This window comes from Psammomys obesus, unplaced genomic scaffold, assembly GCF_907164565.1.
Source record: "Psammomys obesus unplaced genomic scaffold, mPsaObe1.curated_primary_1811, whole genome shotgun sequence".
Lineage (NCBI taxonomy): Eukaryota > Metazoa > Chordata > Mammalia > Rodentia > Muridae > Psammomys > Psammomys obesus.
Window position 1 is genome coordinate 368,017 of NW_026596440.1, and position 12,748 is coordinate 380,764.

At 45.6% G+C, this 12,748-nt stretch overlaps 1 protein-coding gene across 1 annotated transcript in view; it reads left to right on the plus strand.

The window, feature by feature from the left end:
- Window positions 1-12,219, plus strand: part of Cfap90 (cilia and flagella associated protein 90) — a 20,362-nt gene extending 8,143 nt beyond the window's left edge. The window contains exons 2-3 of the mRNA XM_055598032.1: window positions 9,758-9,874; window positions 11,807-12,219. Of these exons, the coding sequence (XP_055454007.1) occupies window positions 9,758-9,874; window positions 11,807-11,986 (297 nt within the window). The 3' untranslated portion in view covers window positions 11,987-12,219. The remainder of the gene's footprint in view (window positions 1-9,757; window positions 9,875-11,806) is intronic.
- Window positions 12,220-12,748: the final 529 nt, after the last annotated feature.

Genomic DNA, 12,748 nt, shown 5'->3' on the forward strand with positions numbered 1-12,748 from the left:
CACACACACACACACACACACACACACACACACACACACACACACACAGAAACATACACACACGATTGAATTAATTAACCAGTGAGACATGAGATGAAGCAAACCTGGTGAAAACCCAAGCTATTGCTCTTTTGCTGTAGTCACTAATGATTAGTTTCTTTTCACTAATTGCCCATTCCCAGCAGCCCATCTATTACAGACCCACCCCTCCTTCACCGTCCAAGATTAATACGGAGGACCACAGTAAAGATGAGCACCCCTCCATTGCCCCAGTCTACCTCATCCACCCCAGGGAGCCTACCGCACTCACGGTTGCAGGCTGCAAACTTATTTAAAACCCTGGTAATGCTCCCGAATAGGATGACAAATTTGTCCTCTCAAGCTGCCATCTAAAATGCGACCAGCTCGGGTGTTGCTCCCTAGGGGGCTCTAGCAGCCTGTGTTTCCCTAAGAAATATGGCTCTAGGGCAGCAAAGCAGATTCAGCTCCATGGCGTTTTAAAATTACTTTTTTCTTCTTCTGTTGTGCACAGCATTTCTGCCCCTGAAATGGAAAAGCTGAGTCGGAGGAGAATGCCCTTTTATGAAGGTTTTGATTAAATCCCTCAAAGTCTAACAGTTACATTAAAAAGAAATCGCCTAAGTGGCTTTAGGATATGTTTTCCAGCATGCTAGGGGGGATTGTAGAAAGCTGTTTTGAGGAGAGCTGTGTTCCACAGGCCCCACTCTAGCTTTTCTGGGATTAACTGGAATCCCTTTTGCATGTGCAGAATTGCAGATGTGGAGGCGAGGGCTGATGGTGTCCTTATGTGCCATGAGTTCTGCAGAATGTCCTTTGTCCAGGGCAGCAAGAACTTTGTGTGTGTGAAGCCTCGTGCAGTTTGCCCAGTGCTACAAAGCAGAGCATCCGAAGACCACAGCCGGTGTCTAGCACAGAGGGGTGTGCTCACCCAACCCCTCACTCTACAGTGCCTTGTGGCTTTAGACATCAGCTATATTTGACTATGTGTGTTTGAGCGCCTTTAAGTGGCTGTAGAGGAAGGTAAAGCACTATGTGGCAGATGTCTCTCGTAGGATCTCGGGGTCTTGTCTTGGCTGTCTGGTAGACTCTTTCACCCTCAGCCCTGCTAGCAGACAAAAGCGTGCCCCTCCCTCCCTCCCTCCCTCCCTCATCACTCCTGTTTTCATTTGCACCTTTTCTCATCTAGCCCACTAAATATTTCACTTGCTTATCTTACTGTTGAGTTCCTCTAGTGAATTACCATTCATTTTTGTCATACTATCTCCCCAACAATCAAGACAAGGACTGGCTTACCCCTAGGCCCTGCGTGAACCCCTGCTGCCTGGATGGAGGCATGGAATGGGAAGCTTTAAAGACAAAGGCCTAAGCCACCTTTTTAGAGGATGCATTTAGTAAGCCATGGGTTTCTGTGTGGATTAGGTGTGGGCCACGACAACACTGCCCACATGGTTTTTGACTGTGTGCCTCTACATGCAATGATATGGGTCTGACTGCGTGTTCACACACAGAGATTCACACAAATATGTACATGTTTTTCAGTTTTCTCATTTGTGTGTATGCAGGGTATACTCATGACTGTGTGTACATGCTTGTGGAGGCCAGAGCATAACTTTGGGTGTTGACAGGCTCTCTTCATTGAGATTGCCCTGGAAGCTAGAGTGGCTGACCAGTGAGTGACCCCTGGGGTCTCCCTGTCTCTACGTCCCAACTCGGGGATGATAATGTGGGTGTCTGGAGTTCTGTTCAGGGCCTCATGACTACAAAGGGAGCATTTTGATGACTGAGCCCCCCCTTTTCCTCCAACCTTCCACTCCTCCTATTTTTCTTTTCCTTTTTTATTTCTTCTTTTGAGACAGGATTTGATAGTGTAGCCCCATCTGGCCTGGAACTCCTTGTAGCCTAAGGTTAATGCAGTCTTGAGGTGATAGCTCCCCTGCTTCAGGTGTTAGTGTTGTAGGCGTGTGCAACACAACCCACTAATCTTGCTCTGTTCATGTAGGCAGAGTATGCTGGCAGTTTGTATTTCACAGTTTGAGGAGGTAATATATCAAACCAGCTTTTCGTTACCCTAACAAGAGTCTACAGTTCTCAGCATAAGTAAGTGATGAAGAAAATAAGTTTTTTGTTTCATGTCTTTTTTTTTTTTTTTTTTTTTTTTTTTTTTTTTTGTGGGTTTTAAATTTTTTTGGTGGGGAAAAAAAGTGAAAATTTTAAAAAGTTTATTTAGTTCAAACTTTTTGAGGACTAAAATTCTCAGCAGCAGACCTTGGCCTTGTTGAATCTGTGCCATTTGGCATGCCATTAACTCCAGGCATGGGTGAGTAGTTAGTTACATCTGTAGCCAGGAAGCAGACTCCTGCAATCCCTCAGTTCCCTCAAGGTGTTCAGTGATCTAAGGACTCCCCAGCAGGCTCTGGCTCTTAAAAGTCTCTCACCATCTTAGATTACTGTCACACTGGGGACCAAGTTCTGACGCATGAGATCTTAGAGACCACAGTGCATAGTCCAGTCATAGCACAATATGAATAACTGCAAGCAGATGGCAAAGAAAAAAAGGATCACCCTTCTGTGCCATGGCGTGAACTTCTACGAATGCCTAGCCACTGAGGAGCCAGCATCACCAAAGAGGGGGGCACAGCTGGCTTTGCAGTCATTAGGGCTCTGCTCGATGATGCTAAGGCAGAATCCAGGGACTCCAAGCACTCTTCCAATGAGACACAGACATAAACCAGCTGCGAGGAAGTCTACTGACTTTAGTTCAGGAGTGAAATGTTTGGAGATTATCTGAGAAGTTGTAAAACCATTAAAACTTATGATCCCAATGTGCCAGAGAGGGAACGGGATATTGTACACAGGCAAGCCATGGAGGACAGTTAAGCACGGTCTTGCAAAGGTTCTGACACTCATTTTTGACAAGCTGCAGCCCTCTAAGCCTCAGAGTCTTGAATGTTGTTAACATTCTCTTAGCTCAGCATACCGCCCAACTCCCAAGATGTTCTGAGCTTCCCAGAAGTCAAACGAGGCCCTTACAGAATGAATGAACATCTTGGTGATTTTCAGTTTTGAAAGTAGGTCATATGTGTGTGGGCAAGTGGAGGTATGTAGCTGTAGCTTTGAAGAGACAAGGAGTAGCAGCCACTCTGCCAGCAATTTCCACTTTCATCAGGGTGGGCCTCAGGAATGCAGACTTAGCAGTAGAATACAGTTTGCTCTTACTAACTCATAGACCCATTTTCAGCATCATCTGTGAACTCTGCGCTCTGTTGGTTTGCAGCAAGGACTTTTTAAAATTTATATTTTGTGTGTATGGGTTTATGTGATTGTTTTTGTTTGTATGCATGTCTGTGCATACCTGCTATGCACTGAGGCCAGAAGAGGCTATTATGTCCCCTGGAACTAGCTTATAGGTGGGTGTGAGCCAAGGAGGCGCTGAGAACCAAATTCACATCCTTTCCATGTATTAGTGTTTTTAACCACTGAGCCATCTCTCCAGACACCACAGTGGGAATGTTTACACCAGAGGAATCAGCAATCACTACCAATGAGGTATATTCCTTTTTCTGCAGTGAATGGTTAGTTTCACATAAGTTCAGCATTGGGCTGAAGACAATAAGTGTAATACGTTAGACACTGATTCATTTTTCATGTTTGCCCAATGCAGGTGCTGGAGAGCTCTTGGCACAGTGATGTGACAACCCGCTGTGCCCCATCCCCCCTTTTAAAATATAAGTTGTAATAAGAGTTATTGATATTTTTATTTGAAAGCTCGATGAATTTTTATTATATATTCCTTGGTAATTACATACAGGAATTCAACATATTTAATGTCATATTCACCTCTCCCCTGCTTGCAGCCCCTCTAGAACACCCCCTTCCTCATCCCACCTCCTCATCCTTTTCCTCCTCCCCATTTTCATCCTCCTCCCCATCTTATCTTCCTCATCTTCACCCCCATCCTATCATCCTCCTCCTCCCTTTCCCTCTCCCTCCTACTTCTCTTCCCCCTTCTTGTCCCCCCTTCCTCCTCCTTGTCCTCTTCCTCCTCTCTCCTCCATCTCTTCCTTATCCTCCTGCTCACCCTCCTCTACCTCCTCCTCCATTTCCTACTCCATCACTCTCTCCCTCCATGGCTACCCTGTCCTCATCAACCCCCTTCTTCCCCTTCACCCCTCCACCATCTACTTCTCCACCACCTCTCTCATTGCCTCTTCCTCTTCTTTAAATTAGGGCTACCCATATGCACATAGGTGTTGGGAACACTGGGTCAACTCCTATAGTCCATACACCTGAAGAAAACGGACTCTCCTTCCCTCAGCAGCCATCACCTGCTGAAATCTCCTCAGTTAGGAGTGGAGCTTCATAGGCCCTTTCTCTGTGCTTGTTAGGGTGTTGGCTGGCTTGGTCCAGTGGAGTCAGCAGTGTGCCCTGGCTCAGTTTACTCATTCAGCAGCCACCTGCAGGCTACTCCCACTCCATGCTGCCATGTCCTTGGGGGCTGGCTCTTCAAGACTTCTGTCTGAGGAGTCATGAGCCACTTCAGCTTATTGCCTTACCTAAGGTACAGGAGCAGGGAGAGGTAATCTCCTGGGCCATAGGAGTCCAGTGTGATTGTATACTAGGGATGTTGCCCACTCACATGGTCAGCAAACTCACTTTACCTAGAGGAATATGATCCTTAGGCTTCAGCCTCTTCTGCAGTAGCATCTCATTTAACCCCATTCTGGCATACCAGCTGTTCCACAGAGAGCTACTTTTACCAAGTATAATGCCACAGGCTTGGTGGCTTAGAGCAATGGAAACTTACCTTTCACAGTCCTGGAGAGTAGAGGCCTGGTCCCTTTTGCGGGCTCAGTGGGAGAGCTCAGCTCTGACCCCTTTGTTTCTCTTGATAGCCACCTTCTTCTGTTCATGCTGTCTTTCCTGATAAATGCCTGTGTGTTCAAATTTCTGCTCCACAAGAATACCAGTCACGTTGCACAGTGTTTGTTGCCTTTCTCTAGTGTGACCTCACCTTAACCGAGTACATCTTCAGCAGCCCTGCTTCCGAATAGGATAGCATTCTGTACTCCCTGGTTAAGGCTTCAACATGTGAGCTTCTGGAGGACACTGCTCAACCCACAGTACCTGAGAGGTTGACCTGCAGAATTCTAGCTGCAGCAGTTTTGTATGACTGCCTGAGATGCCCAGGCATGTCCACAAGCTCAGAGCAAATGAGACCTTACCATCCTCCTTTTTGTGTGTCCTATCATTCATTTATAATAGCTTAGTATTTTTATTTTGCTTTATATATTTTAGCATGGAGTTTATTGCTATGCTCAGACTGTAGTCTCATTTAAAGCTAGATTCCTCCATTTCTGTGCTGGAGCCTAAAGTGGCACCTTCCAGCTATTTTTAGCTCATTTCCCATCACTATAATTAAATACCCGAGGCTATGTGACTTATGAAGAAAATGCTTATTTCGGTCACTGTTCTGGAGACTCCAGAAACCACAGTGCTAATGGTCTCACTGGCTGAGTGTCTTGAAGCAGTCAGGGCATGCTAAGAGGCTGGGGATGTACACATATGTGCTTCTTGGAGCAGTACAGGGCACACAGAGAGGCCTGGACTGGGCACACATGTATTTCCTGCAGCAGTGCAGGGAACACAGATGAGCCAGGACTGTGCACACGTGTGCATCCTTGGCCTCTGTGCCACTTGGTGTAGAGCTGCCAGACTGCCCTGACAACCACACCTGAAGTCAATAAGCTCAAAAGGCAACAACTCTTGCACTATATTCAGATCAGGTCCCAGTACTTTTAAACAATGGGTATACTTTTAGCAATGGGTATCAAATCTCCACAGTTGGATCCATTTCCAAACTCTAGAAGGAACAGACAAAGTGCATCATGGGAGTGAAAGACACAAGGACCATTGCACAGATGATATCCACACACACAACGGGTTGGAGACTATTCAGCATTGGGAGTTGGGGGGCACAGTGGGTAAGCTGAGGACAGGACACAAGACAGCACATGTAGCTCACAGTGTTACCATGTTTTAGCAATGCTCAAAGCACAAGCCAAGGCTGAGGCCATGAGCTAGGATTTTCTATTTTGTTCTATTTTTAAAAAGCTAAATCTGAGGGAGAGACAGGATTCTGAGAGGTTTTAATTGTACAGCACCAAGTCTGTGTTGTGATAGCATCTCAATACCAATTGGTTTTTATTAAAATCATTCTGCTTCAAGCCACAAAGGAATGAAAGAACAAAAGATGAAAGATCAGTAATGGAAGACACACTTTGGCTCTGCTTAGGCACTGGAGATGGATAGTGTTTTGCTCTGTGAGGCTGCTATGTCTGCTAGTAATTTTTTTCTTTTTATCCCAATTCTTCTATGATAGAAAAATTCATCTTTTACACTGGAAGCTTCTGAATATGCAGCGCACACATGGGGGAGTGGGGCTGGTAGAAGAAGAGGGGGTAGGGAGCATTGTCTACGGTTCTCATTAGTCCATGCCCAAAAACAGGGAAATTCCTAATCCAGATCAAGATGTCCTAGGTGCTTGCAACACCTTGGGACTAAGAGGCAGCATGAGCTCCTAGCTGTTTCTTTTTACAGAGTTTTTGGAGACCTCATTAGAATAAGACGCAATAGACTATTTTTTTCTTTTCTGTCCTGTGGTTGCATATTGCAGTAGGTTTCTGTGGTGTGGAAGTGTATGTAGCATGTTTCTTCTTGAGTCTGTTCTGTCTTTGGGTCTTCCTTCTGGATAAGTGGGCCCCCAGCAGGACCCACTCTGCTCAGGAGGCTCAGCCTGGCTGAAAACACTGGGGAAGAAGTGCCTCCCGACACTGTTGGAGCTTTCCCTCTGTTCCTGTCGTTCCCCTTACCTGAGCAGGCTAGTTACCCCATGGGAGCACTGTTGGGCATGGGATGGGGAACACCATCCAATTCCACTTTGCATATGGTCCCCAGGGTACTTAAGAGAACTACCTGGTCACAAGTGTTCATCCTTCATCTTGTGAGCTTTGGCGGATCTCCTCCATCCTACAGGCAGCACGGTGTTAGCCAGGATAGAGTGGCATCTGGAGCAGGAACAGAAAACTGAGATCATACCATCAGCCTGACTACCATCTGATGGCATAAGTCACCGTGAGAAGCGACTTAGCAGTTAAAAGTGCTTGCTGTTCTTCCAAGGGACCTGAGTTCAGTTTGTACCACCCACATCAGGTGGCTCACAGGTGTCTGTAACTCCAACACCAGGGAATCCAATGTATTCTCTTGGCCTCTGCAGCTACCTGTTCATGGACTTGCTCACCCAGATGCACACACACACAAATAACAATAAATATTTAAGAAAATGTTCTAGCTGAGTGTGGTGGCACATTCCTTTAATTCTAGCACCTGAGAGGCAGAGGCAGGTGGATATCTATGAGTAGGAGGCCAGTTTTGTCTACAAAGCAAGTTCCAGGACAGCCAGAGCTGTTACACAAAAAATCCCTGTCTTGGAAAACTAGGAAAAACCATTCTTGTTATGGTACTATCAGGCTGTGCTGGCATCTCAGGTTACTCTGGTCTTGCTGTGGGCCTCTCCTGGACTCAGCCAACAGCTCTGGGCCTCAAAGGACCTATCTGGATCTTCACCTTCCTTGAAGAGGGCCAGACCCACCTGGAGAGAATTTACACCCACCATCCCTGCAGAGTGGGTGTCTGGCTTGGACTTCCTTTGTGCTATTGAAGGGCCCTTGCTGTTTCTCCCAGAAAGCATTGCTTTGCCTGTGCCGGCTGGCGGCCCACCAGCTTCTGCAGCAACAGATCTGCACAGAGTGTTCAAGACATTGAGATTTCCCTGTCATGCCTTAAAATGGGTTTTTAAAGAAACTTAGATTTATTTGATAAGCAAATGTCTAATTTTATAGAGTCAAAGTGATTGATGTTTTCTTTATGACATTTTCCTTATTGCTTTTATGCGTAGGAGGTCCCTTATGGGCTTTCTTTTTCTCTTATTTTCCTCATTCATCTAGAACTTACTTTTGTCTATAGTGTGATGTGAAGACAGAAGGAAGTAGCCAATTTTACAGCACTAAATGCTGATAATTTATCAATTCTCCATTGAGTTAGCTTTTTTTTTTTAACCTTTGTTTAGATTATGTGTTACCTGATCAGGAGACAATACCCAGGGCAGTTGGTGCAGGCACACTAATGACCAGCTGCAATGTGGAGATAGAAGCCACAGCCTCCAGCGACGGGCATAGGAATGACCCTGAATTTAAGATAGGATCTGGCGGTGGGTGAAAGTTCCCTGCATATCGATCTGCTGGTAGCATTCTTACAAAACATGGAACAACAAGTTCCCCTCGCTGGATGTATAATCACATCAGGTGTGAGCTACCAGGTGTGAGATGGCTCCCAAAATCTGCCTGGTAGACAGTTTAGGAATGCTGTCCTTGCTGCAAGCTGCTTTGCTAGCAGTCCCCACCAGTGGCAGCCATGTTGGCTTCCTGCAGTCTGTAAATGGTCACTGTGTTTTCCAGCCTGCTCAGCATGTGTGTGCATCCTTTCTTGCCATTATTTATTTTGTCTCTGTCACACAGAGGAAATAATTCTAGTATCATTATCAGGAAAAACATACAAACAAACAAAACTCAAACCAAAGCACTTCAGTATACGTGAAATAGCTGGTGCTCAATTCAAATCCTATAGTAAACCAAGTATGGTTTTGTTGCTTGAAGGAATCAGGGTGTCTAGAGCAAGAAACCCAAGCCTCATGTGCGAGATGAAGATTAAATAACACCAAACACATGGATTATTTATTTCACTGCATTCCACACAAGCAGACTGACTTAAGAAAAAGTTGAGGAAGAAATCCAGAGATGTATAGAAACCAGCTCTATTATAGGGCATCTTCCAGACCATCTAAGTTGTGTGACGTGTATCTATATATGTGTAATGCATGTTTGCTATACGTTTAGACATATTACATATACTCATGGATATCAATTACAAAGTACTATAGCTACACTTAGGACTTAAGAAAAATATTTTTGTCTCTCAAGAGGGAGTTTGCATATTTAGGCAATCTGACCATTGGCCAGCAGTTAGAGTGTTAACTCCTGTTTGGTCATGCTGTCATAGCACCCAGTTACCGCTGATTTTTCATAGCAGGATAAGGTTATACTAGACACTCTGAGATCAGTTCTTGGAGGTGGAGCCCTCATGAATTGTTTTTGTGACTCCATCAAAGAGGCCTGAGGGAGCCTCTGTGTTCTCTTTCCCTTGGGATGATGCTTCAAGAAGGCGCCATGTATGAAGCAGAAAGCAGCCCACACCTTGATCTTGGATGTCCAGCCTCTAAACTGAGAAATGTATTTTGTTTACAAACTGCTCCATTCATGGTATTTCCCCATAGCAACTTGAATGGAATAAGGTTTGAATTCTTGCAACAGTGTCAGAGGGGGACGAACTTTGAGGGCTGTTTCAAGGTGGGACACCAGAGAGCCAGGGAGAGGCACTGCCGAAGCCCTGCACTCAGACTTGGTCCTCACAACACTCTGCTCTTGCGGGTGGGGTCTGAGCTCCCCTCTGCTCCAGGTCACAGGCAGGTCTGCCACGTGTGGCGTCCCTCCTCAGGGCCTACTCCCACAAGCAGAAACTCCACACACGCTAGTCCCCACTGCACAGTGCTTGGCTCCAGTGCTGCCCTGAAGCTGGTGCCGCATCTTCGGACACACCTGTGACAGCTTCTGTTTACTCCCAGACAGGGGTCGTCTCCCTCTATGACTGTGTTTTCAAGAGGAGACAAGATTATAACCAGAAATTACATCGAGATGACAGAGAACATGCAAAAAACTTGGGGCTTCATATTAATGAGGAGGTAAGATATGTTGATGATGTTACTAGACCATCAAAGCTATGCATATGTGTATGTACCCATGCATACGTGTGTATACACACGTAGTGTGAAAATATGTGCATGAATGCATATATGTTTCTATATGTGCATATGCACATTTGTATATAGGTACACACATGTATTACATACACACATGTGCACACACATGTATATATTGAGTGTGTGAATACATATGTGTGTGCCTGTGTACACATTTTCATGCATATTTATCTATATGCATGTGAGAACATGAAGATATCTCTACATGTACACACATGTATTTTGCAGATGTACATGTGTATGTATGAGCACACACATAAATATTTAAATTTGTGTGCATGTATATGTGACCATATGAAAATATTTGACATTGTGTTCAGTTGTTTTATGTAGCTTTGTTTATGTGGCTTGCATCTATTTTATTGTGCTGAAAAGTTAAGATCCTTCTGCTCTGTGACTCCATTTTTGCAGTAATTTTTCTGATTGGTTCTAGGGAACTGGACAATTTAAGGAGAGTAAAATTAGGAAGTGCTTTTCAACAGCTAGAAGTCCTTACTTGCTCATCCGCTGAGCCCTTGTAATCACAGTGTTTCTATTCTTTATTTCCCCAAGTCTGGTCCTCAAGTCCCCACCATGTGGGGTGCAGCTCTGTTTTGACCTCCCCAATGTTTCCAACAGGAAGGGGTCATCTAGAATCAGCTACAATGGGAGGTGGCTGGAGTAATGGCGCCTTTGTCAGGGCCGCAGCAGGGAGGCAGGCACTGGGGTTGCTTTCTCTCCTGGGCCAGGCTGGGCCCATCCTTGTCTGTGGCAGGCATGTCTGCATTTTGACATGATGCTCAGTCCCAAATGAAGATGGCAAGCTTATTATAGGTCAGGGCTGACTACACAGAGACTATTAGACAACGCATCACATGGAGTTAGAACACAAAAGCTTCTGGTGGGATTTCTGTCGAGCCTCTGGATTTCTTCCTGTGGCTGTTATTAAGATCTCGGAGTCTGAAGCTGTGGTATGGTGGCTTGTTTTGCAGTGAGTGAGGCCACTGGTTCCTGCCATCTTGCCACTCTTAGTTTGAGTTGGAGCTAAGTGATAAAGGCACCACGGTATCATGTGTTAGAGGCCAGCCTGGTCTACCAAATGAGTTCAAGACAGGCAAAGCTACACAGAGAAATTCTGTCTAGAAAACAAAAAGCACTGTGTCGTCACTCCTTTCACTGACATGGGATTTTTATATTTGCTCATATTGATGCATTCTGAGTTAGCACTGAAGTTTCTATTTTCTGGTGAGAGGGTAGCTCAAATGATGCATTGATGCTCCACTCTCTACAATGGAGCATAAGGGACTACGAATCAAGCCCTATATCCTCGGAGAGCTGACACTTCAACAAAGAGAGAAGAGTAGAAGGCCAAAGGCAGAGAAACAATCTGGTTCTATGTTGATGGACAGCATGTACAGAGAAATCCTATAAAGCATAAGGAGAGTGAAAGGAACAGGGAGGTTCTGCAGGGAGGAGGGATCAGAAAAGACTCCCAGTGATGTCCAGAGACTTGGATGGTTGGAGCTCTCTGGCAGTGACATGGCCAAGCAGGATGAATGGGAAGAACAGAGTCTTGAAGATCAAGGCTACTGTCCTACGGTGGAGAGAGGATGGCAAGGGGTGTGTGGGAGAGGGCAAGAGAGGAGATGGAAGGGGGAAGAGTAGAACCTGAAGTCAGGCCACAACTGGAGCCTCCTCCAGATGTCAGGAAAGTAGAGGGCCATGAGCAGAGGGACTAGAATCCCTGGATTTGTAAGTGCAAGCATCATTGAGATGTGACCTGCTGAGACGTCTGAGGAGGGCCAATGTGTTGATGCATTGTGGGTAGAAAGACGTCTGTGCTCACTATGGTGATTGTGCATTTCATCTTCCCAGGAAAAGGAAAGGACTGTGCCAGTGCTGATGTCCTCTCTCTATGGAAAACACATCAATCAGCCTGTTGAGGCGCTAAACAGAGGCCACGGCCGTGTAAACCATGTGAAGACTGACTTCTACCGGAAGAATGACATCCCCAGCATCAAGGCACCTGGCTTCGGGCACATATCTCCAGCTTGAAGCAGTCTTGTGGTTTACAGGGTGCCCTGCCACAAGTGAGGTTGTGTAGAAAGAAGGTTTTTGTGCAGTTTCATGTTCTCGTCACCTGTAGCTGTAAGAATGTACTTCAACCACAGGAGGATAAGCACATTCATATCTAAGGTGGCTTTGGCTCAGAACCTCGCCAAGCACCTTCACCCATGTTTCTATTGATCTGTTCTGAGAACCCAAATAAAAGAAAAGCTTGCCTTCCTTTGGTGGTGGCTATGTTTGCTGTGTGCTTTGTCTCCCCTTCGAAAGGGTCCCTTGAGGGAGAGTTCACAGGACCATCATTGGCATCCTTCTCTGTCACTAAGGGAAACCTCCCTGCTCACAATACAGATGACCCTTCTGTGAGAGGAGATGTAAAAAAATGGCCCTTGACATGACTGAACTCTAGACAGGATATTGTGTTCACTTGAAATTACAGAATTTGTCACAGACAAATCGAATTTTGCATAACAGAGAATAAAAGCCTGTGCACATTTGTACTGCTCCTGGGAGAAGCCGTTCCAGGTGCAGGACACAGGCTGGACTCTCGTGTTGGGCACACTTTGCAAAAAGTCTGCCTGCTGCAGTTTCTTTCTGTTTGATCTGATATTTTGCCATCTATAGGTGAAAATTCCAAACTTAGACATGTGACTCCGAACATTACCAGAGGGGAGCCCTGTGAAGTGTGTCCAGTCCCAAGCACTGAGGCTCTGCTCACTCACGTTATTATTGACACTGAGGCCAGACCCAGAG